Source organism: Sceloporus occidentalis, unplaced genomic scaffold (genome assembly GCF_023333645.1).
Source record: "Sceloporus occidentalis isolate IW3139 unplaced genomic scaffold, rSceOcc1.0.p SCAF_3, whole genome shotgun sequence".
NCBI classification, from domain to species: domain Eukaryota; kingdom Metazoa; phylum Chordata; class Lepidosauria; order Squamata; family Phrynosomatidae; genus Sceloporus; species Sceloporus occidentalis.
The window spans coordinates 249,130,165-249,155,804 of NW_028316983.1; the positions used below are offsets into that span (position 1 = coordinate 249,130,165).

General features: G+C 49.4%; 1 protein-coding gene and 1 pseudogene across 4 annotated transcripts in view; one reads left to right on the forward strand and one right to left on the reverse strand.

Moving 5' to 3' along the window:
* LOC149317779 (casein kinase II subunit alpha-like) overlaps positions 1-17,347 on the forward strand; it is a 35,236-nt gene extending 17,889 nt beyond the window's left edge. For all 4 annotated transcript variants that reach the window (XM_089518194.1, XM_089518191.1, XM_089518190.1 and 1 more), the window contains 11 exons: positions 1,110-1,221; positions 6,437-6,538; positions 7,732-7,782; positions 8,737-8,796; positions 10,153-10,236; positions 11,324-11,434; positions 12,243-12,344; positions 14,342-14,442; positions 14,577-14,725; positions 15,119-15,208; positions 16,738-17,347. In XM_089518194.1, coding sequence (XP_089374320.1) covers positions 1,110-1,221; positions 6,437-6,538; positions 7,732-7,782; positions 8,737-8,796; positions 10,153-10,236; positions 11,324-11,434; positions 12,243-12,344; positions 14,342-14,442; positions 14,577-14,725; positions 15,119-15,208; positions 16,738-16,853 — 1,078 coding nt within the window. In that variant the 3' untranslated portion in view covers positions 16,854-17,347. The remainder of the gene's footprint in view (positions 1-1,109; positions 1,222-6,436; positions 6,539-7,731; positions 7,783-8,736; positions 8,797-10,152; positions 10,237-11,323; positions 11,435-12,242; positions 12,345-14,341; positions 14,443-14,576; positions 14,726-15,118; positions 15,209-16,737) is intronic.
* Positions 17,348-20,775: 3,428 nt separating this feature from the next.
* LOC149317780 (fucolectin-like) lies at positions 20,776-25,201 on the reverse strand (annotated as a pseudogene).
* Between the last annotated feature and the right edge of the window lie 439 nt (positions 25,202-25,640).

Sequence of the window (25,640 nt, forward strand, 5' to 3'; positions counted from 1 at the left end):
AATAATTCTTTGCAGCCACTCTTCCATTGAAGGAGGTTCTTCAAGTTTCCATTTGTTTGCTATAGTCAGTCTTGCAGCGCAAACCAAACATAATACAGTTCTCCAGTGTTTATCTTCATCTTCCTTTCGTAAAACTAAGGTCATGGTTAGTAAATAAAGGCGGGTTACAAACCGCCTGTTTGGGGTGGGCTGCACCCGCCCCTTTCCCCGCTGTATCGGGGCCTCAGTGTCCAGAGCGGCAGCTGCTGAGGCCCCAATCCGCCGCTTTTCGGGCTGCGGAGAAGCGGCAAAAGGCCCCTTCCCCGCAGCCTGGAAAGGGGTGTCCTTGGGGCTTCAAGCCCCAAGGACACCCCGCGGCAGTGGGGAGGAGGAGAAAGGAGCCGCTTGGCCCGTTTCTCCTTTGGTCCCCTGGGCGCAGCTGTGTGAAGGCTGCGCCCAGCAGACCAAACCAAGAAGGAGCTCCAAAACAGCTCCTTCCTGCTCCGCGCTAAGGGCGCACTAAGCGCCCTGGCGCGGAGAGAGGACGTCACGTCCGTGCCGCCCCATATAGAGGCGGCGCGGCCATGACGTCCTCATAACGGTGGCCGTGTGGAAAGGTGCTGCCATTTTGTGCGCACAGAGCGCGCACTAGGGTTAAGGGGTGCAGAAACACCACCCCTTTCTAACCCTAGTATGCGCTCTGCGCGTACTTTCTAGCCCGTCTGTAATGGACCAAAGTCCTGGGATTCTGAGAGCCTTTTCTCTCCCAGCCTCTCAGATCGCATTTGAAAGGGTCAGGGCCAGCTACCATTGGAGGAGCATGTTTCTTCTCAGTGTGACTCTTCAGCGCCATCTTGGCCCTCATTGCACACAGCAGCAGGTGCTGGGCCAACCCATCCTTTTGAGATTCCCCCCTCAGTTCATTAATGGACCAGCATGTCGGAAGGTAAACAGAACACTGAAAAATATAGGGCTACATCCTTGGAGCACCTAAATGTGTAGGGACAGGCGTCAGGACGGAGTGAGGGAGTGTTGATGTAAAACCCTTCCCTCTCTGGAGATGGGAATGGTAGGCAAGCGATCTTCTGACCCCTTTCTTCTTCTCTCTTTCCCTCTTCTTGCTCCAACAGCAACCAAGATGACTACCAGCTTGTACGGAAACTCGGCCGTGGCAAGTATAGCGAGGTCTTTGAAGCCATCAATATCACCAACAATGAGAAAGTTGTGGTGAAAATCCTCAAGGTGCGTGGGGAGATGGGGTGGTGGGGGCTTTCTGATTCTCTCTCTCTTGCCTGCCACTAAAATCTGGAAGTTCCTGGGTTCAAATCTCATGTTAGCCAAGAGCCAGGGGCAAGCAACCGTTCTCTCAAGTCTGTTCCAAAATGGTCCTTGACACAGAAGGTAGTAATATCAGTCTACCTTGCAGTGCTGTTGTGAAGCAGGAATAGATAAAGTGCAGGCTGTGTGCAGACCCTAGACCTTCTTTTGTTGCCCCTGACGCCACCTCCCTGAAACTATAAATTCCACACCTTTTAAAAAATGATGATTAAAACCACACAGAAAGATGCCCTCCCAATGCAAGGAAACTTGTGGAAACACACACACACACAAATAAACCTCCCAGCACACTCCACTGCCCCCAAATACCTCTGTTTTAATCTCATTCCCTCTCAAAATAGTGAGGGACTGCAGAGGAAAACAGAGGTATTTGGGCCTGCTGTGTGGGAGGGAGCGGCCTGCAGGAGGGTTTGTGGAGAGTTAGCCACTGGCAGCAACAATCCAGTACCCAGTCTTGTAAAGGTTGCTGAGGCAGTGCATGTAAACTCTCTTGAACCCTTGAAACATATTATTTCAGTGGTGATACTGGACTATTGTTGGCAGTGGCTAAGGAAGCCTGTTGCGATGACCTGACCCTGGACTCCTACGGCTCTCCGCTTTTTTTCAGGTTAATTCTTTCCAGTTGCAAAAGGTCAGGCCACCTCCACTGCGGTTTTAGAAACTAGTCAGAGGCCTGAGTGATGCCCCTCTGTGTCCTTGGGCCGCCTTTTGGCATCAGTTCCTCCTCCCCGCACATCATGCTATCCTTTCTCTACAAAGTGAGTGCCGCCCACGGACTGGGGAGCTCCGCGGCAGGACCCCCTTAAGACTCTGGGCTTGGCTTCTGGCTTTGGCGTTTGGCGGCCAGGAAGCGAGTGGGCCTTTAAGGAACACCTGGGGGGAAGCAGGGAGGAGCCCGCCAGGTGAGAGCGGCGGGTACAAAAGCCGGGCAACCGGTCCCTCCTTGACACGCCCCCTTCTGCCTCTCGCCGGACCACCGACGCCACCAGAGCTGCGCCTTCGGCCGGGCGGTCTCCTCCCGGGGTGTCGGAGGTGCGCATCTGCGCACCGCCCCGGGAGTGCCGCCCACGGACTGGGGAGCTCCGTTGTTGCGGAGCTGCGCAATTGCGCAGCTTTTATTGGGCGAAGAGGCTTTGGATTAGCCTGGGAGCAGGGGATGCCTGTGGTGGCTAACCCCTGCTCCTTTAATAGCCATAGGAAAGTGGGGGGAGGATAGGGAAGCGGGGGATGCCTGGGCCGGGGATAACATCTTTGCGAGCGGGGCTCCAATTGAGGTTGTGTGGGGCAGGGGGAGGTATGACGGTGGGAGAAGGGACTGGCGTTCCAGGGGAAGGCGTGATAGATGCATCATATCTATCCCGCCTTCCTGTCCCCCTCCCAACCAGAAGGACCTGAGGGTCACTCCAACCGTGCCACAAACCCTGTCGCTGCTCCTGTGCAATGCCAGGTCTGTCAACAACAAGACCCACATCCTCCAGGATCTGCTGGAGGACTCTAAGTGTGACCTGGCTTGCATTACCGAGACCTGGCTGGGGCCTGAAGGGGATGCGGTGTGGGCTCAGGCCCTGCCCGCTGGGTTCTCAGTGAAGGATCAGCGCAGGTTAGGTGGGCGGGGGTGTGTGTGTGGCCTTGATACATAGGAACACCGTGTCCCTCACCAGGAACCACATCCGACAGACCTCCTATATCGAGTGCATTTACCTGACCCTAAAGGCTAGGGACAGTCTAGGGATTCTGTTAGTGTATCGGCCACCCCGTGCATTAGCGGACTCCCTTAACGAGCTGACACAGCTGGTCGCTGAGCTGATGCTGGAGACGCCCAGGCTTCTTGTCCTGGGCGACTTCAACATCTCCCTCACGGCCAGCCATGTTCCACCCGGTGCGGCTCGGGAATTCATGGATACCATGGCGGCCATGGGCCTGTCCCAGCTGATACAGGGTCCTACGCATTGTGCGGGTAATACTCTCGATTTGGTCTTCTGTTCGGATGCGGAAAATCCGTGGGTGGAAATAACTAATGTTTCCCCCCTGTCATGGACAGATCACTTCCTGGTAGAGGTGAAAATCAAGGCTTCTACCCAGATCCCCCCCGGGGGTGGTGGACCTGTTAGGATGGTCCACCCTCGAAGGCTGATGGAACCTGAGAGGTTCCAAGAAGCCTTAGAGGGGCTCACGGTTGGAAATGACGGCGACTCTGTTGATGCCCTTACCGGTATCTGGAATACCGGACTTTCTAGGGCTATACACAGGATCGCTCCCAAGCGCCCTCTCAGGCCCGCTTCCAAATGTAAGCCCTGGTATACGGAAGATCTCCGGGCAAGGAAGCGGGTCCTGCGACGGCTAGAGTACCGTTGGCGGAAACACCTTCGCTTAAACGACAAGACTCTCCTAGACCAATTGTTAAAGGACTATGGAGAGGCAATACGAGCAACAAAGAATTCGTTCTATGGTGCTCGTATTGCGTCCGCTGAGTCGCGTCCGGCAGAGTTGTTCAGGGTGGTTAGGGAGCTAACTCAGCTCCCTCCCACCCTGAACCAGATCCTTGAACCTTCTAAGGCCTGCTGCGACATGTTTAACGACTTTTTTGTGGATAAAACTTCTCGTATAAGCGAAGGTCTGAACGCCGACATTACAGCAGAACCTAGAGTAGAAGTGTCCAGAGCCTCTGTGGACTATGTTAAACTGGATCAGTTTGAGTTGGTGAGTACCGAGGATGTGGACAAGATCATCGGAAGTGTTCGGAAAACAACCTGCTCTCTTGATCCCTGCCCCTCGTGGTTAGCAGCCCAGGGGGGTCCGGCGGTAACACTGTTGTTACGCCGGATAATTAATACATCTCTGAGGGATGGGCTATTTCCATCGGATCTTAAATTGGCCATTGTAAAACCGATCCTAAAAAAGCCCTCCCTTGACCCCCTGGTTCATAATAATTATCGGCCTGTTTCGCTGCTACCGTTCTTGGGAAAGGTGATCGAGAGGGCGGTTGCGATCCAGCTTCAGGCGGTTTTGGATGAAACGGATTATCTGGACCCATTTCAAACTGGCTTCCGGGCGGGCTACGGGGTTGAGACTGCCATGGTCGCCTTGGTCGATGATCTCCGTCTGAGCATCGATGGGGGAAGCGTGTCCCTGTTGGTGCTCTTGGACATCTCAGCGGCTTTCGATACCATAGACCATGGTATCCTTCTGGGGCGCCTGGCAGAGGTGGGGATTGGGGGCACTGCGCTCCAGTGGTTCCGTTCCTACCTCTCCGGGAGGTCCCAGATGGTGCAGCTGGGAGACGTGTGCTCTGATGAGAGGCCCCTTAAAACTGGGGCCCCTCAAGGAGCCATTCTGTCTCCCATGCTATTTAACATTTACATGAAACCGCTGGGAGAGATCATCCGGAGACATGGGGCGTGGGGTTATCAGTACGCTGATGACACCCAAATTATTTTCTCTATGTCTCCGACTGATGCAGTGACCGGGGATGGAGTCTCTCCTCTCGTGGCCTGTCTAGAGTCAGTAATGGGCTGGATGAGGGAAAACCGACTCAAATTGAATCCAGAGAAAACGGAGGTACTAGTGATAGGCTCCCCTGGTCCAGGAATGGAGGTGGTTCCACCTGTCCTGAACGGGGTCACGCTCCCTGTGAAGGACTCCGTGCGCAGTCTGGGGGTGCTTCTTGACTCGTCGCTTCACCTGACTGCTCAGGTGAATGCCACGGTCAAGAGCACCTGTTATCAGCTTCGGTTGATTCGCCAGCTGCGCCCATACCTGGCCCAGAGGGACCTAGAAACTGTTGTACATGCTCTGGTAACTTCGAGACTGGATTTCTGCAATGTACTCTACATGGGGCAACCCTTATACCAAACTCGGAAGCTGCAAATGGTGCAGAATATGGCAGCCCGGCTGGTCACTGGTGCTTCCAGGACCAGCCATATAACACCGGTTTTGAAAGACCTCCACTGGCTGCCCATTCGCTTCCGAGCCCAATATAAGGCGTTGGTAATTACCTATAAAGCCCTAAATGGCTTGGGCCCGGGATACCTGAAGAACCGCCTCTCCCCATACATTCCGCCTCGCACCCTCAGAACGTCTGGGCAGCAATTACTGAAGGTGCCTGGGGCTAGGTTGGCCTCCACTACACGGAGGTCATTCTCCACAGCTGCCCCAGCCCTTTGGAATATGCTGCCCACCGAGCTCCGCTCGTCTACCACCCTGGCCCAATTCAGGAAGGATTTAAAGACCTTCCTGTTCCAACAGGCATTCCCCGAATAAAATCCTGTGGGCCTCCCTCCTCTTCCGTGGCCAAGAGGTTGGGCTATGGGGCTTTTGTTGGTTACTTTTCTGTATAATTATTGTATTGCATTTTAACTCTTAATGTGTATATTGATTGTATTTTAATCCATGCTGTAAGCCGCCCTGATTTCTAGAAGGGCGGGATATAAATAAAAATTTTATTATTTTTTATTAAGTGTAGATGCTGCGATCTCTGTGCCAAACGCCAGGAAGATTCATTTAACAGCCATGACCCTACAGAACATGCACAGTGTCTCCACAGTCCTAATTGCCTCCATCCTCATCATGTGATGGATAATGGCTGGCCAAAGACGCACTCACAGGCTCACTCTGTGGATCTGTGGCTGGAGTTGAGCTATTTGTGTCGAGACCTAGCAAGGTCTTGGCAGCACATCCTGTCCCCAAGCACTTTCCTTCCCTTTGTCCTTCTGCACTCCTAGGCAGTTTCGGTTTCTTCAAAACTCACTGGTTACTTATTTCTCAGGCTGCTTCTTGAAAAACAATGCTAGGCCAGCCCTCCTGTGCCATCCCCACTTGCTTGGCAAAGGGGCAGTGTTGCACTTCCTTGTGGTGCCACCCAGCAGAGGCAGACAGAGTGCAAAACCTCCCCTCCCAGGCAGCTTTCCTGGCAGGACACAGCAGGGTCATTGTGGACTGCAAGGGTTGGAGGGATCTTCATGTGGAACGGCCAGATTTTTCAGCAGCCAAAGGCCCTGGAGCATTAAGATACAGTGCACTGAGGGCGCACTGGGAAGTGTGCTCTGGTTGCTCAGTTTGAAAGACATAGGTCTCAAAAGGCTGCGCTGTGACCTCTGTATAATTCTCTTGCCTTCCCTAGCCAGTAAAAAAGAAGAAAATCAAGCGTGAAATCAAGATCCTTGAAAACCTCCGAGGGGGTCCCAACATTATCAGCCTTCTAGACATAGTCAAAGACCCTGTGGTAAGAAGTCATGTGTCTGCACTTGATTGCCTGTAGTGCAACATCCGTGAGCGCATAGGTGCTGTGTAGGAAATGAGAAGACCGATTGAAAGATTAATGTCTGAAGGAGTGCCTCTCCTTGCTGCATAAACCTGCATAAACCTGCCCTGAGGATAGAGGTCTATTGCAAGGCCCTTCTCTTTCTTCTGCCAGTGGGGTTGGTTGTGGAAGCAAGGCCTTATGTTTGCGGAATAGCTCCTCTTAGAGGTCTGATGTGCCAAGTCAAAACAATGGGTTTTTATGAAAGCCTTTGGGGCTCTGGCAAAAAATGGGGCCAGGTATGTGCCTGGGCTCTACCCAGATTTGCCTCCTCTTCCCAGTGCAGTGGTAACAGTAGTGCTGCCACCAGACCTTTCCTTGGAGATTAAGGTCATAAACACACAATAATCCAGTTTGAGACTGCTTTGACTGCCTGGCTCAATGCTAGGGAATTCTGGGAACTGTAGTTTTTAAAGACATTTTGCTTACTCTGTCAGAGCCATGACAAACTACAATTCCCAGGATTCCCTTGCACTGAGCCAGGGCTAGGGACTGCTTTGATGGTGTATTCCTGCATGGCAGGGAGTTGCACTGGGTGGCCTTTGAGGTCTCTTCCAGCTCTATGATTCTGTGATCAAGGGTATTACAGTTCATAGCCATATAATGTTATTAATTTGTATGCTGATGACATTCTTTTATTTTTAATTGATCAAGAACAGCCATCAAATCCTAGCACTGGAAGGGGCCAGCAGGACCATCCCCCTGCTCAATGCAGGATCTAGCATCCCCACTCTTTGAAGACATGTAGAGAAAGAGACCCTATCCCCTCTCTAGGCAGCTGGTTCCATTGCCAAACCTCTCTAACATTTAAGATGCTCCTTCTAATGGCCATGCAGCACGATTTTAGTTGCCCACCAGGAGCTCAAACAGGGAGTACTTCATTCGGGGTGCTGCTAGGCAAAAAGCTCTTATTGCTGGGACACACAACAGATCCTCTGCTGAAGATCTTGGATTTCTGGCAGTTGTGTGTTTCATTTCTGCACCACTAGAGAGTTTGACTAAATAGTCCTTGGGGTCCCTTCCAACTCCATGATCTCATGACTATTTCTGGTGTGAAATTAAACTTTGTTGTTTTCTGTTTTCTCTCTCCTGCCCCGGAATGTGTGGCGGCGCAGTCCCGGACACCTGCCCTGGTCTTTGAGCATGTCAACAACACAGATTTTAAGGTGAGTGGATGACAGGTGTACCTGAGCGTGGTATGGGGGGTGAGCCAGGTTTTGACTAAGCCCATCCCTTTCCCTCTGATGTCCTCAGGGTTGCCTCTTGCTATAGCATTTGCCTGGGGCAGCATACATCAGTATGCCCATGGCAGTACAACCCATGCAGGTGGTTTAGCTGTATGGGGAAGGGAGGTGGCTTTAAAAAAGCCTAGTGAAGCTGCTTTCCTTTCAGCTTGCATTGCCATGTCCATGTTAAGAGCTTGCATTGTAAACTGCTCTGTGGTTGAGACATGTGTGCTGTTTCCTTTCTTAGGCTGCTATGGTAGCCATGGAACAGGCAGGACCTCTTGGGACAGAGAGGCAGCCTTTTGCCTCTCATTTAGTTAGTCCTCAGGCTTCTCCCTTCCTTCCTTTTCAATCATGGCAGACAAGCTAAGCTGTCTCTGGTTTGGAGTGAGAGCTTGTTTTGAGCCCAGGGCAAGAGAAGGCATGTAACTGAAGTCCGGGGAGTCCGAGAGGCACCCATCCTGGATCAGCCTTCATTTTCTGAATTGCTGGTGGTGGGTGGGGGCTCAGGTAGCCCAGAGCAGGCCTGGAGGTTGCTCCCTCTCCCAAAACAGACCTGCAGCATTTAGTAAAGAGCCAAAGGTTAATGCAGAGCAATGTGGGCAACACCTCACCTCTGACACGGAGGCTTCAACATGAGCAAGAGCCTCAGACTTGGTTGCAACCCTGTGACCTCAGAGCCTCTGCTGGGATTCCCGATCTGTGTGGTTGAGTGTGAAGATTCACTGGCAAACACATAAGGGTTCTGCTATTACTTAGTTTGTTCATTAAGTTTATATCCTGCCTTTCAGTCTCCTGGAGTGCTTGCTTTGCACATTCCTGGCAGAATTGAGGCTGCCTTTCTAACCCCCCTTCGACAATGTTTTTTCCTCCCTCCCTCCTCCCTCCTCACAGCAATTGTATCAGACGCTCTCAGACTTTGACATCCGATTCTACATGTATGAAATCCTGAAGGTAAGCAGTTGAGGGGAGAAAAGGGGTGGCGGGTGCTTTATGCATTGGCTAGTCACCCACAATGTCCAGTGGGCCCTTGTTATCCGTTATCCGCTGGGGTTTGGTTCCAAGATCCCTCGTGGATAACAAAATCCGTGGATGCTCAAGTCCCATTAAATATAATGACATAGCAAAATGGTGTCCCTTATAAAAATTGGAAAATCAAGGTTTGATATTTGAAAATGTTCAAAAAAGATGTTTTTTGTTGGATGATGTTTTGATATGTTTATTTGTTTATGTAATTGTGTGAATAAACTTACTAATTTTTTTTTAAAAAGTAAAAATTTCAAACCATGGATGCTTGAATCTGTGTATAAAAATCTGTGTATTAGAAGGGCCGACTGTATACAAATGGGGCTGGTGAGTCTTCAGGAGGCTTCAGGGTCTGCAAAGTGGGGTCCATCCTGTGGACCACCCTTTTCCTGACCAAATGCTAACCATCCCCTATGAAGGGTTGCTCCCCTTTGGCTCTCCTTCCAGTAGGGGGCAGTCTAAGCCCATGACAGGGCCAATGACAATAATCTCTCCCTGTCCTCGGATTCTTTATCCCTGGATTCAAGCCTCCACGGCTTGAAAATATGTTTAAAATATATAAATTCCAAAAAGCAAACCTTGGTTTTGACATTTTACATAAGGGAGATCATTTTATATATGATTGCATTTAATGGGACTTGAGCAGATGCAGATTTTAGTATCCACGGGGGACCTGCAACCAAACCTCAGTGGATCCCAGTGGCCCGCTGTACAGCCAAAGGCCCAGCAACCCTTTTGAAGAGTAAAGTTTTCCTCCTTGTGGAGACTCCCCACTCTTTGCCACACAACTGTGGGCAACTGATCCCAGGCAAGACACTGCTCCACAACTGTCCAGACACAGACCTCTGCCTTTTTCATCCCATCTGTTTAATAACTGGCTGGGTCTCAACAGACATCCTGGACCTTTAATGTTTATTTATTAAGGTAGCTTTTTAAAGTATTTTAATGGCTTTAAAATTATGCATAATTTTGCACTTGCAGTTTAGTGCTTGGAAGCCTGTGAGTGTCTCCATATGGGCCTCAAGTTCCCTTACAGAAGGGGCTGGATGTTTTTGTCTCATGCAGAGCATCCGCTCCCACTTCACAGTTGCAGAAGCGGCATTGTGCATGTGGTGCCTTTATGCATGGATGTAAATTGAGCATGGATGTACATACACATTGGTTGCCTTCAATCAGTCTGCTGCTTCCATATGTCTCTGTGCTTGCAATGCACAGTCTTGAGGCCAGGGGTGAGGTGATGCTTCTCTTCCTGTTTTGTGTAATGGTGTTGTCTTACCTCCTCAGGCGCTGGATTACTGCCACAGCATGGGGGTCATGCATCGGGACGTCAAGCCACACAACGTGATGATAGACCACGAGCACAGGAAGGTGAGTCCATTTCTGGACAGAGGTTACTGGGTCGCCTCACTTAGAAAAGCACTGCAGTGTGAGGCCTTCTCTTGTGCACCACACAACTGCCCTCCTCAGAGTGACCAAACATCCTCCTTTTCCAGGATGTGTCCTGCATTTCCCTTTTCTGTCCAGAAGGAATTCCAAAATGTCCTTCAATTTTCTGTCCAGGAGGAATTTCAAAATGATCCTTGAGCATGACTACGAAGGCCATTGAGTAACACTACATTTGCAGTTCCTCTGAGAAATTTCTCTATTTGGCAGCCTCTCCTCACTGCAAAGAGGGGACAGGATGGATCCTTCTCGAGTTCTTTTTTTCCTAGGAGGAGCAGCAGACAAGACAAGCACCAGACCCAAAGCTCAGGGTGTGTCGTTCTCTGAGCCAGTGGGCTGCTTGAGGACACACTTTCAGCCCAATTGACAAATTAAAGGAATAATTGTAATGTAGATTCAGTCAAGGGTTTGTTGCTAGAAAAGTACAATTTTAAGTGTTTGTGTTGCCCAAAGTTTTATAAGTATAAAAAATCCACCAAACAGTGCCACCTTTATTGGCCAGCCAAAATGCACAATATACATGTTGCAAGCTTTCGAACCTTCACTGACTTCTTCATCAGGAAAGGTGTTCTCCTGTTTGGTTTATAACACCTTGCCTTATGAAGAAGCCAGTGAAGGTTCGAAAGCACCTATGGCATACACCACCTTTTCCTGTTTTCAACTGCAAGCAATAGGTCCTCTCTGCATTTGCTCTTTGCTGTCAGTCGAATTCGATCTGGTCCTGGATCATCTCCTTGGTGGAGGGGAGGCTTTGGCTCCTCCTGAGAGTTATTCCAAGCATCCACTTCCTCAAGGAGGAACACAGCAAAGTGAATGTGGGGTGGCCTTCCTGTCCCAACCATAGATCATAGAATCCTAGAGTTGGAAGAGATCCCAAGGGCCATCCAGTCCAACCCTCTGCCATGCAGGAACTCTCAATCAATACATCCCTGACAGATGGCCATTCAGTCTCTGTTTTGATTTTTGCCTGCTTAGGGTTTCTCTTTGTCTCTCCTTTCCCTGCCTTTTGCAGCTGCGCCTGATAGACTGGGGTCTGGCAGAATTCTACCATCCAGGACAGGAATACAATGTCCGGGTGGCCTCCCGGTACTTCAAAGGTCCGGAGCTCTTGGTGGACTACCAGGTAGGCTCATTGCTGAATGCCAGCCAGGATGCCCTTGAGGTGGATGGTTAACCCACCAACAAGGAGCCAGGGTCTGGGAGCGGACCAGCAAACCTGTCCATTCTGGGCAGGGACAGAGAGGAGATGGACATAGATTGGGCTTCTCCATTCATAGCCTGGTATGTCTCCTCAGACCGCAGTAGTGGCTTTCCAGGGTGTGCGGTGGTGCTCATCTTTTTAAGTGGAGATGGTGGGTGTTGAAACAGGGACCTGCTAAATGCCAGACAGGTGCCACCCACTTCCCAGAAGCCTAGGCTGAGAAGGAATGTGGCCAAAGACCCAGGACAGCTGCTTTGCAGTTTCCAAGAAATGATCACGGAGGGTGGAGTGGGGTGACCAGCCAAAGTGAACCACACTCCTTTTGATCAAAAAAAGAAGTGATGGCTGTGAGATCCAAGGATGTCACTTTGGGAGCAAGTGTGGGTGGATAGAGATGGCAGGGGATGCCTGCAGACTGCTGTGTCTTTGGTGGAAGACAACTGAATCTAGGAGGAGTAGTGGTGTTTCGGTGCCTATGTCTGTGAAGGAGAGCAGATGGAGTGGGTCAATGGGATGGTCAAAAGCCCATCCTGCCAAACAGCAGAGAGGGAAAACTGGCTGTGGGTAGTTGAGGGGTGGGCACAGTGGAATGATGCCATTCTCTGCCTGGGTCCCTACTGCAAAGTGAAGAGGGGATCATTTCCTCTAAGGGTGACCTCCTCTGTTTCTGGATATATCGTACCAGCTGGCTTGATAGCTCTTCTGTTCTCTCCCTGTCTTTCTCGTGTAGATGTATGACTACAGCCTGGACATGTGGAGCCTGGGCTGCATGCTGGCCAGTATGATCTTCCGCAAGGAGCCTTTCTTCCACGGCCACGACAACTACGACCAGGTGAGGCTGGCCAGGTGACCCCTTTGGCCCTTTCCCTTTCTGTGCCCTAGATGGAAGGGCGAGGGAATGTGGTCCTTAGCAGAGTTGGATTCATCATTTATTTATTTATTTGCTTTATTTATATGCCACCCTTCTCCCAAAATGGGACCCAAGGTGGCTGGTTTATGTCTTTTGCTTTTGTAAAGGGTTTGTCTGCAACAATTTTTGATTGTGTACATAGTTTCATTGCATCTCGATAACCTTTCCACTTGTATGGGCTTATATCTGTATTGTTCTCATGTCAGTAACCTGCCTTGTGACAGCCAGTGTGGTGTAGTGGTCTGAGCGCAGGATTACAACTCGAGAGACCAGGGTTCAAGTCCTTATATAGCAGTGGAAACCACCTGGGTTTCCTTAGGCGAGTCACAGTCTTTCAGCCTCAGAGGAAGGAAAAGGCAAGCTCCCTCTGAACAAATTCTACCAAGGAAGCTCCATGATAAGGTCACTATAAATTGAAAATAGTTTGAAGGCACACAACAACAACTAGCTGCCCTGAGTTCCAGTTTTGGGAGAAAAATAGAATATAAACAAGTAATTGTCGATATTCATTCTGATGCCTTAATCGATCAACTGTGCTAGCGGATGACTGCCCCTTCCCTGGTCGTTTTCTGAGGTTCATTTCTCTGTGTGTGTTGGGGGGGGATTATTCCCACAAGCTTCTAGGAATAACTTTGATTGCTTGCATGAATTCCACATTTCTCCTGGGCTTCTTTCCTTCTTATCCAGACCTGATGTGATGGGTTTGAGGTGGGAGGTTGTCCTTAGGGTCCATGGGGTGCCCACAGACGGCAGTGTGTCCACCTGGGCACATATACGTTCAGCAAGGAGGGTAATTTTTATCCTCACGGACACATTCCCAGCCTCTGATTACATTCTCTGTTGCTTGGAATGTATGTTTTGTTGTTATTTATGCACCTTCAGTTTTGGCTCCTGACTTATGGCAAACCTATCATAGGGTTTTCATAGCCAGATTTGTTCAGAGGGAATTTACCTTTGCCCTCCTGTAAGGAAGAGAGAAACTGACCATGGGCCATTGGCTAGCCTGGGGGTTTCAAGGCTCAGGAAAGACTAAGGCCCAGATCACCTGGCCCCAAAACTCTCACCAAACAGCGGGGAAATCTTGAGCGCTGCATCCAAGAGCACTTACCCAAGTCCTTGAGGTGGTTTCCATGGGACTTGAACCCTGCTCTCCCAGGGTCCTTGTCCAACACTCAAACCACTGCACTACGGATAACTGCTTCTCTGTTGTGCAAAGAAAACGTTGGACTTAGAGGCCTTGAGTTTAACCTGGTTTGATCTGTTGTTATTGTTGTTGCTGCTGCTGCTGCTGTGTACATTTAAGTCATTTTTGACTAAGATGAACCCGTCATGAGGTTATCTTGGCAAGGTTTCTTCAGAGGGCGTTTGCCTTTGCCTCCCTCTGAGGCTGAGAGAGTGCGACTTTTCCAAGGTCACCAAATGGGTTTCCGTGCCAAGCATGGATTTGAACCCTGATCTCCAGGGTTGTAGTCTAGTGCTCCAGTCATGACACTATGCTGGCTCTCATACGTTCTTATGTAATGAGCCCCAAATACAGCGCACCCATGTCATACGCGGGCGCGCTTTACGCAGACGAGCTTATGTGCTCAAGCCATGGGGCAGAAGGGGTGGTGTGTCCCATTCAATTGAATGGTGCGTGCGCCACCGCACTGCCATGCCGCCGCACACGAGCCCCATTATTTCCAATGGGGCTTGAGCATAGGCGGAATTCGCCTTATGCGGAGGGATCCAGAATGGATCCCCGCGTAAGGCGAGGGCCGGCTGTAATTCCTGAGCCCCCTGAATGAATGAATTCCTGAATGAATGGCATTATTCCCACTCTCCAGATTCTTTGAGAAAATGCTTCTCTCCATCCTTCCCTTCCTGGACTGCTGCAACAATATTGTCCTTGATGTTACCCTTCCTTTGTTTCCCCCCAGTTGGTGCGGATCGCCAAGGTGCTGGGCACAGAGGACCTCTACGACTACATTGACAAGTACAACATTGAACTGGACCCTCGCTTCAACGATATCCTCGGCAGGTGCGCCTGGCAAGCGTCCCAGAGCCCCTCTGAGAGAAGAGGTTTCTGTGGTTACGCCTAGGGTCTTGAGAACCACTCTGGGAGCACATGGCCTTAAAATCTCTTTCTCTCTCTCTGCTCTCTTTCTGGGACAGACATTCCCGCAAGCGGTGGGAACGCTTTGTGCATAGTGAGAACCAACACTTGGTCAGCACCGAGGCGCTGGACTTCTTGGACAAGCTGCTGCGCTATGACCACCAGACGCGACTCACGGCCCGCGAAGCCATGGAGCACCCTTACTTCTGTAGGTCACCAGGGCAGCTCTTCCCCTGCTAAACCCCTTCTTCCTTTTCCTCATCCTCTCCCCTGTCTCACACTACCTTACCATTTGTTGACTATAGTGCATTAGCTCCTTTGTGCATGAACACCTGTGCACTGTCCTACAATCATCAAGCGCCAGGCCTTTGCTCCCTGCTCTGGCACATTTCCCTTCTCAGCTAGTACTTCCCCTTCAAGCAGATTGGTCTGGCACTTTCCTAGCATAGCTCAAGGAAGAGGCCTCAGAAATATCTCTGAATTGTTAAACATGTTGTATATTGTAATAACCACAACAATCCTATGACAGAATGTGCCAGATTCTGACAAGTGACCTTCAGTTTGCTTACATGGCCTTGGCCTCTCCTTTTCTCTCCTGCAGACCCAATAGTGAAAGATCCGGCCAGGATGGGCTCCTCCACTGTGCTCTCATCCGCTAACACGCCTGTCAGCTCCTCCAGCATGTTGGCAGGTAGGTCTCTGGGCTCTGCTATGGGGCAGGGAGGGACACAGCTAGAGTCCCTGACCTTGCCTTGCCAAGGCTGGCCTGGTGGGTCCGACCTCCCATGCTCAGCAGTAGTGGGTCCCATGTCACTGGGGCCGGGGATTCGCTCAGACCTGCTTTGCCCAGGCTTTAAGGAACCTTTCTGTGGTGCTGAACGTCATTCCTAAATATTTTCAAGACTTCGCCTTTGAAGGATAGCCAATGGACTGACCACCCCCACCTTTGGTCCTCCACATGCTTTGGACTTTGATTCCCAGAATTCCTGAGCATTGGCCATACTGGCTGGATCTCCTGGAAGCTGAAGTCCAAAATGTCTGGAAGTTCAAAGGTTGAGAACCACTGCCCTGAGGCAAAACTATCATGGGGTTTTCTTGGCAAGATTTGTTTAGAGGAGGTTTGCCATTGCCTTCCCCTGAGGTTGGAGAGAGTGAGTTGCCCTGGTCACCGCATTGGTTTCATGGATGACTTAGGGCAACTCACACTCTCTCAGCCTCACTATTAAAATGCATTCTCCTTAGCAGAGCTTATGCAGAGAAAAGCATTTGACTCTCTAACATGTCTCACAAAGATTAACATTTCCAAAAACAAAGGGTGAGCAAGCAGCATTAAAGGTCCACGCTTGGAAGTTTAATTGGTCTTACTAAGTGGAAGCTGCTACCTCAGAGAGTTTTGGTGTCTCTTTTGGGGGGGGTTAAGTAGAGGTTAGATGAACCTCTGTCACAGGAAATGCTGCCTGGCAGAAGGGGCTTGGAATTGATGGCCCTTGACATCTCTTCCAACTCTAGGGTTCTGTGATTCTACTAAATAATCTCTTAGCTTCCCTACCTTCATAACTGCCTAGGAGAGAGTTTTAGGTAGTAGAGCTGTGTGGCATTGAGACTCACAGTCATCTCTGGGGTGGAGAAGGAACGGAAGAGAGAGAGGTAGACAGAGAAAAGTCTTTGCGTGTCCACAGGCCCCTTGGAATTTTTGGGACCACAGGGGCTGCTTGCCTAGTTCTGTCAATCCTCCATGTCTGTACAGTACCATCTATAGTTGAGTGGATGAAGAACATATGAGAGACAGTGAAATGTGGTGAGGGGCCTGCAGGAGAAGCCATCCACTCTGAGCGTCAGTGGAAAGGTATCAGAGCTTAAGGAACCCTGGTGACGCAGTGGTTAAATGCCTGTACTGCAGCCATTCACAGTTGCAGAGTTGTGAGTTTGATACCAAGCTGGTGCTCCAGGGGCCACTCAGCCTTCCATCCTTCTGTAGGTTGCTAAAATGAGCACCCAGCTTCTTGGGGGCAATAAACTTACACATTGTAAACCGCTTAGGGAGTGCTTAAGCGCACTTATAAGCAGTATAGAAATGTCCTTGCTATTGCTAAAGAGATGGCGGTTGCCCTTTGCTGGTGTGAGTGGGTTCGGTGGGTAGGTCCCACGCAGAAGGGCTTGAGAGACCCTGCCTTTGCCTCCAGACTGACTTTCTGTTTGCTTCCTCCTCTCCCTGCGTAGGAATCGCCTCCATGTCTGCCTCTCAGCCCATCGGCAGCCTGGCTGCCTCGCCCGTCATCTCCTCTCCCAACGCTCTGGGCTCGCCAGTTCCTGCCGCCGCCGGAGCACAGCCTTGACCTCAGCCTCTCCACCTTGGGCTCGGAGAACGTCCGCCAAGGCTGCCGCACAGCCTCCCTCTGTCCGCCTTCCCCCTCTGCCCGCCTGCCTGCCTGCCCCTCTAGGGCCGGGCCGCTTGCCCTAAAGCAGGTCGGAGGGGGACCAGGCCGGGGAATTGCGGGGTGGCCACCGGGGAGGGAGGGAACCCTGTCTCTGGAATCTGATCTTTTTTGTTTCGTTTCCTTTCTCTTGAGTATGTCAAAGAGCCACACCTGGGCTGCTGCTGTTGCTGCTGCTGCTCCTCTTCCTCCTCATCCTCCTCTCCCTCCTCCTCCTCCTCCTCCTCCTTTCTGTGCGGCAACAAGTGCGGACTCTGGCTACGGACAGAGGCTTCTCTGTTGTCTGCGTGTCGAGTAACGTGAGCTGCATTCTTCCATGAGGGGTCGTGGTTAGTGATGCAACTACAAGTGGAGACACTTAAACGGAGAATAAAATTTATTTTCTATGTCCCTAACGGTGGCGTGGCCTAGCGTTCCTTCCTTGGCAAGGAGCAGAGATGCTGTTACCCAAATGCCAGGGGCCCGGAAGGGCACCCGCAGTTAATACACAGTGGGGGAACTTTATTAGGTCAATTAAAGCAGCTGAGAGGGCTTGGGTAACTCAAAGCTGGGATCAAGCCTATGCACACTGGTTCTGAGGAACAAACCCCAGAAGGCAAGTGCCAAAATAGTTTTATTTACAAATCGAAGGGAATCGCCATTCACGCAAAGTCACCCATTCACAAGCATATTGCCAGGGTCTGGGAAGGGCACCCTCAAGTAATACACAGTAGGGGAGCTTAGGGAGCTGCTGAGTTTGTTTAGTTTGTAGAAGAGACGATTAAGAGGTGATATGATAGCCCTATTTAAGTACTTGAAGGGTTGTCACATTAAGGATGGAACAAGCTTCCTTCCTGCTGCTCCAGAGAATAGGACACAATGGGACAATGGCTTCAAACTAAAGGAAAAGAGATTCCACTCAACATTAGGAGGACCTTCCTGAGAGTGAGGGCTGTTTGACGTTGGAACACACTCTTTCCTCTGAGATTTTAGTGGAGTCTCCTTCTTTGGAGGTCTTTAAACAGAGACTGAATGTCCATCTCTCGGGGATGCTTTGCTTTTGAGTTCCTGCATGGCAGAAGGGGATTGGTCTCTTCCAAGTCTAGGATTCTAGGATTCAGTTAAAAGCAGCTGAGAGGGCTTGGGCAACTCAAAGCCTATGTATACTGTTTCCAAGAAACAAGTTCCAAAATAGTTTTATTTACGGACCGAAGGGAATCAGCCCTCACACAAAGACACACCCATTGACACCCACATTCAGGAGCTAATAAAATGCAAGGTGGTTGTAATATGGGGTACAAAGGGCAATACATTCATCCCTCCATATTCACTAGGGTTAGGGGCACAAGACCTCCGTGATTGTGGAAGAACTGCAAGTAACAAAGACACTGTTTTCACATGCGAAAACACCTCTCTAGGAATATCTAGGTCTTCCATTGCAGCTCTCTGGTCAGCATCTGCCAGACACTGGCCACAGAATTAAGGTGGAAGAGCTACAAATGCCTAGTGGAGTGTTCCTTCTAGGGATCTCTAGGTCCTTCAGTGAGACTTTTGGATCAAATTGACCATAGAGTTGTACTGGAGGACCGAGATATTCCTAGAGAGAACATATTATAAAATCTATGAATAATCAAATCTACAAAAGTCAAAGCTGCAAATATGGAGGGATGAATTTAATAGAATGATTCCAGAAGGAGCTCCAGTTGAAAAGACACCATGAAAACAGAAGTGGCTCAGGAAAGGGATTGTGGTGCAGCCAGCAAACGGGAGTCAAGTGAGGTTACGGACAAAAGGGGTTCAACTTCAAGCAAGACTGAATTGGTGGGGCCTAAACAGGTATGTTTATACTGTGAAACCTGTCCTGGGGCAGAATTCAGGATTAGAGTGGATATTCCAGGAGAAGAATGGGAATGAACATTGGGAATAGTTGGACACTCACTGCAAATGCTCCTGGACAATGCAATGTTGCTTCTAGGGAGAGGTACTTTTGGGTTTCGGTTCGCTTGTAAACATGAGGTTTATCACTCGCAATGGCACCCGTTGGTGAAGGGATTGTGCAGATTGCAGCTGTGATGGATCTCCCCTCGGCTACGTGTTCCTGCGCTCTCCCTGCGGAGCCTCCCAGATCCCCAAATACGCTCCTGGGCCTCCTGAGAAGGTAGGGCTGTTTCCTCCACGATGGGGGTGCCTTGGTGGCTACGTGCCTCAGCCAGCCTTCCTCCATCCGTTTTATATCAAAAAGAAGGGAGCGTGGAGAGAAGGTCTTGAAGTACGTGGCATCAATAGAAGTCTAGTGTCCAGATCAAGGGAAGCAATAGTGCCCCTCTATTCTGCTCTGGTCAGGCCCCACCTGGAATAATATTGTGTCCAGTTCTGGGCCACACAATTCAAAAAGGACATTGAGAAACTGGAGCCATGTGTCCAAAGGAGGACGACTAAAATGGTGAAGGGTCTGGAAACCATGAAGCCCTTTGAGGAGGGGTTTAAGTTGCTGAGGAAGTTTAGCCTGGAGAAGAGAAAGTTAAGAGGTGATATGATGAGAGCCCTGTTTCAATACTTGAAGGGAGGTCATATTGAGGGAGGAGCAAGCTTGTTTTCTGCTGCTCCAGAAACCTACAAACCTCCAATGGCTGGGTAGAAGGTCTTTCTGGGACAGGGACTGCAGTTGAGGCCTCTTGCCTGGGACTCAGGGGGGGCATTGAGGCCAGAGAAATCCTTTCCATTTCCCCATTTTGGACATGGCTGCTTCTGCCCACATTTGCAAGAGCCCAGTGCCTCCAAAGTAGTCACTCACAGCCACAGAAGGGCTGCAGGAGGCTGGCAAATCCATTGGATGGCAGCAAAGGGAGGCAAGTACAGGACAACTGCCCTTGAGACGATTTTGACTCATGGCGACCCTATGGATGAGACATCTCCAAACCCCCTGTCCTCCACCATCCTCCACCTAATCCCTGCAACCCCATAAAACCCATAGTGACCTCCTTCATGGAGCCCATCCTCCATCTGGCCTGTGGCCTTCCTCTCTTCCTCCATCCCTCCACTTTTCCCAGCTTTATGGTCTTTTCCAATGAGTCCTTCCTTCTCATGATGTCTCCAAAGTATGACTTTGGTCTTCTTGGCTTCTTTCAGGAAGGTTTCCATCTTGATCTGCTCTAGGAACCATTGGTTTCTCCTTTTGGGATCCTCAGCCCTCGTCTCCAGCCCCACATCATCTCAAAGGAAAGGGATTTCTTCTTGTCTTCTTTCTTAACATCCATCCATGGGAACAAGGAATACAATGGCTTGTATGGTTCTAGCTTTTATGCTCAGTTGTATAATCTTTGCATTTTAGGATCTTCTCTAGTGATTTCATAGCTGCCTTTCCCATTCTTAATCTTCTTATGAATTCCTGACTACAGACTCTATTTCTATCAATGTTTGATCCTAGGTATGAGAACTCCTTTATTATTTCTCTTCTAGTCCACTGTTTGAAAATGGAACCCACTCTCTCAATGGAGGATGGTGGAGTCTCCTTCTTTGGAGGTCTTCAAACAGAGGCTGGATGGCCATCGGTTGGGGATGCTTTGATTGAGAGTTCCTGCATGGCAGAATGGAGTTGGACTGGATGGCCCTTGGGGTCTCTTCCAACTCTATGACTCTATGGCACTGCAAGGACCATATCTTCCCTGCAGAGTCCTGCCCCTCTGTTTACAGAGCCACATTTCCCCCTAAAGTGCCATGGCCAAATCCCAGCCCTCTTTGCTGGCACTAACTAGACCAAGAGGCCAGGCAAATGAAGCTGGATCCAGAGGGAAGTTTATTGCAATATGATGGCTGACTGCGACGCTTGCACTAGCGGTGGTCCTTAGCACACTTCCTCCAGCTTGATCCCATAGACCTCCACCTTGCAGACATGGAGGTACTCTGTCCGGCCGGGGATGAAGATGCTCACGTAGCATCCCTTGAACCCGTAGCAGCTGATGGTGCTGATGGAGCCCAGGCTGGTGTCTGAAATGGTCCCACAGCTGCAGCGAAAGGGAGGAATTGGCAGACATCAGGAATTCAAGTTTATTTATTTGCATTGTACATAGTACAAGTTATAGTGGCCCTTCCACATCTGCTGGGGTTAGGGGCAAAGGAATGTGAAAATAACACAAATAGCAAAACACTGTTATTTATCCTCTCTAAGCATCTCCAGGTCCTCCAGTGCAACTCTATGGTCAACATCTGGCAGACATTGATCATAGATAGTCATGCTGGAGGACCCACAAATGCCTAGAGAAGTGTTTTCTCTAGGAACCTCTAGGTTCCCCGGCACAACCCTATGGCCACCTTCTAGAACCAGTTTCATTTAAATTAACAAGCTTTCTCTGAGATACGGAATCTATTTCCTCCTCATCATCATCTTCATCATCAATAATAATAAATATGTATTATGTACTCATGGATAAGTCTAGAAATTTTAGTAAAACAAAATTGACCCCAACAAATCTGAGTCGACTTCTCCACAGATCAAGGGGAAGAGAAGACCTGTGCTTTAACTCTGTTTATAAGAGGAACCGTTCCCTGGAGAAAGGCAAGAGAATAATCTGTTTTAGAAGAACTGCCCCTTTTTTCTTATCCAACCAACTTTTAGAATAAACACAAAGAGCTCTGTCTGTTGGCATTTTATAAATTCTTTGGCATCCTTTTCCTTTCCACCATCTTTTCCATCCTTTGTTTCATGCCCCTAAGCTTTGCCCTCGACTTATGCAGGGGTCATAACAAAGGCCATAATTTTGGCCCCAGAACCTGCCCTCATACATGAAGTCAACTTGTAGTTGAGTATCATCACCATCATCATCACCATCATCATCACCATCATCATCATCATCCATATTGTAGAGAATGCTTGTTAGTTTAAATGGAAGGCATACTCTGTGTTAGTAGGTTTTTTAATTATGATTATCTTGAACCCCTTCCCACCCCATTTTTTTCTGAACGATGCTGGAAAAATCATAGCTTGCAAAGTGGGTCAGAGCCACTTTTCCATCCAAAGGTATAATGGGCATGATTCCTTTTTGACCCTGACATTGTTGTGCGCTATGCATGCGCAAGAGAACTGCAAGGGAACCAGCCACTACTAAGTGAGTACTAAGATGCATTCAATGAGGAAAGCAAAGGGGCTCACAGGGGGTTGGATTTCCCATGCTCCTGCAGGCAGTCCCCCACGTGGACCTCAGCCCCTGGATCCCTTCCCCGCAGCAGTCCCCGCAGTTCTTCCCGGCCACGGCAGCCACAGCGTACTGGTCTCCCAGGTCCACGCACCACCAGGGCTCCAGCTCCCCATCCGTGTGGGTGCAGGACTGGCCTTTAGACCAGTCCCTGTCACAATTCCCATCCACAGCTTTGAATGTTTGAATAGGGAAATCGAGAGGACTGGAAGGCCGGCTGGTCTTTGGCCACATTGTGAACCGCAGGGACAACAAGAGGCAGAAGATGCCCTCGTCCTTGTTTGGGAATTCACACCCATACACACATTACAACCTTCTCTAGGAAAGGAAAAGAGATTCAGTCATAGAAGGGTAGAGTTGGAAGAGACCACAAGGGCTCTGATCCAGCCCAAACCCATTCTGCCATGCAGGAACTCATACTCCTAATGTTCCTAATGTTGACCTGGAATCTCTTCTCCTGCAGCTTGCATCCATTGTTCCGGGTCCTGTTCTCTGGAGCAGCAGAAAACAAGCTTGCTCCCTCCTCAATATGACATCCATTCCAAGTATTTAAACGGGGCTATCATCATATTACCTCTTAACCTTCTCTTCTCCAGGCTGAACATACACAGCTCCCTCAGTCGTTCCTCATGGTTTCCAGACCCTTCACCATTTTGGTTCCCCTCCTTTGAGCACATGGCTCCAGTTTCTCAATGTCCTTTTAAAACTGTTTTGCCCAGAACTGGACACAGGTGGGGCCTGACCAGAGCAGAATAGAGGGGCACTGTTACTTCCCTTGATCTATTCTAGACATTATACTTCTATTGATGCAGTCTAAAATCGCATTGGCCTTTTTAGCTGCCACATTGCATTGTTGACTCATGCTCAACTTGTGGTCTACTTGGACTTCAAGATCCCTTTCAGATGTAGTTTCATTCAGCCATGTGTCTCCCATCCTATATCTGTGCATTTCATTTTTCTGCCTTAATTCATTTTGTTAGCTTTGGCCCAGCTTTCTAGTCTATTCAGATCATTTGGAATCTTGATCCTGTCCTCTGGAGTATTAGCTGTTCCTCCTAATTTGGTGTCATCTGCAAATTTGATAAGTATGCTCCCAATTCTGTCATCCAGGTCATTGATAAAGATGTTGAATAGCACTGGGCCCAGGACAGAGCCCTGTGGGACCCCACTGGTCACTTCTCTCCAGGATGAGAAGGAGCCATTGTTGAGCACCCTTTGGCTTCGTCCGGTCAACCAATTCCAAACCAACATAACAGTTGCCTTGTCTAGCCCACATTTTCCAAGCTTGTTTGCAAGAATGTCATGGGAAACCTTGTCAAAGGCCTTACTGAAATCAAGATATACTATATCCACAGCATTCCCTTCATCTATCAAGATGGTCATTTTATCAAAGAAAGAGACCAGGTTTGTCTGGCATGACTTCTTTCTCTGAAACCCATGTTGACTTTTGTGATGATGGCATTGCCTTCTAGATGTTCACAGACTCTCTGTTTAATGATCTGCTCTAGAATCTTTCCTGGGATTGAGGTCAGACTAACTGGGGGATAATTGTTGGGATCCTCTTTCTTCCCCTTTTTGAAGATGGGGACAACGTTTGCCCTCCTCCAGTCAGCTGGGATCTCTCCTGTTCTCCAGGAGTCCTCAAAGACTATTATTGCCAATGGCTCCGATATTACATTTGCCAGTTCTTTTAATATCCTTAGATGGAGTTCATCTGGTCCTGGAGACTTAAATTCATTTAGGTTAAAAAGGTATTCCTCTACTATCTCTTTGCTTATTCTGTGCTGAAATCCCCCTATTCTGTCCTCTGCTCCATTATCCTCAGGTTGAGCTTCCCTTGTTAAACACCAGTGTAATGGAGCCCTATGGGCCTGGCCTTTGCCCCAATCTCTGTCTCTGAGCCCAGTCACCTGGGGCTATAGTTATCTACAGAGCCCCTGGCTGCTAGCTCCTTCCAGAAGCAACTCTCTGGAGTTTATCAGACAAGGGGAATTGGAAGTATAATCCAATGGCAATCTGGACACAAACATGGGATATAATGTTATTGCGTGATAACGCACTACACACAAATTCGGGCAATGGGAAGTCAGTCCGAACACAATCATGGGGTTTCACATTATTGCGTGATAGACTGCCACACGCAAATTCGGGCAATGGGGAGCCAGTTGGAATGCAATGCGCATTCACGTAATTGTGCTAAACTAGCGACTTTAAGTGAATGCGTTCTGGCCCCTCTTTCTTTTCATTCGGATTTAAGAGAAATTCCTCCCGTTTGCTAAACCTCGCTGACTCACGTCTTCTGAGCAAACCCCCAGAAGCCCTGCTCAAAATGGCTGCCCAGAAACCGCTTTTCTTCTTCTCCCTGCCAGGGACAGGTAATGAGTTCATGCATTTCTATAGATCTATCTATCTATCTATCTATCTATCTATCTATCTATCTATCTATCTATGGGATTCTGCTCTCTCTAAAATTCTTCTATTATTATTACTTAAAGACTGCTAGTTGTAGCAGGAATCAATCCCTGCAAAACTCTCTCTTTTCCCTTCTCTCTTTCCCCTTTCCCTCCCTTCTTCCCTTCCACTCCAGCCAAAACCCTCCTCTGCATTTTATCCTCTGTCTGGGATCCTGGAAATCAAGAGGCACTTTCATCATTTGTTTTTTAACTATTAGGTTTTAATTATTTATACATGATTTATTATATCTCAATCATTAACCGTTGAATGGAAAGGCGGCCTTCCCGAAGGGCAGAGAGGGCCACAGGCCTGGGCCAGGTGTCCGTCTCCTTCCAGGGAAGGCCTTGTGTCCTGGGTTTCCTGCGCGGCAGAAAAGGGGCGGTGGGCCGGGTGACCCCTGAGGGTCCCCTTCCAACCCTGTCATTCTGTCACTGGCTTGAAGGAGGGGGCTCTCCTTCGTTGGAGGTTGGATGGTTGCCTTTGGGAGTAACTGTGTTGTGGGTTCCTGCATGTCAGGATGGGGAAACCAAGCCAAAGAAGCATAGACCCTTCTAAGGGCTGGAAAGGCTCCCCAAAGGCCACCCAGGTGGGGATCCACAAACCTGATGCAGACAAGAACCCCATTCTGCCGTGCAGGAACTCCCAATCAAAGCAGCCCCACTGACAGATGTCCATCCAGCCTCTGGAGTTTATCACCCTGGGGCTAATCTCAGCATTAAAGAGAAATTAAAGCACATTTAAAGCATCCTGCAAATGAAGCGAAAATGGCGAGTAATTGTGCAAATGCTTATCACACACAATTGCACAAATAAACGAAATTGGAAATGCATTGTCGCTGAAATCCTGAAAGTAAAAAGATGTGCGTTAATGCTCCTTTGTGACCCCTTTAATGGTGGGTTTTGTGGGACGTCGTGTGAAATGGTTTTGCGTAATTGTGCGCTTTCCCCGGGATGTTCCTGGGATAAACTCCGGATGTGCTTCGTGTGATAAAGTCCTCTGTTTGAAGGCCTCCAAGGAAGGAGGCTGCTCCGCTCTCCGAAGGGAAGGTCCAGAGTGAGGCTTT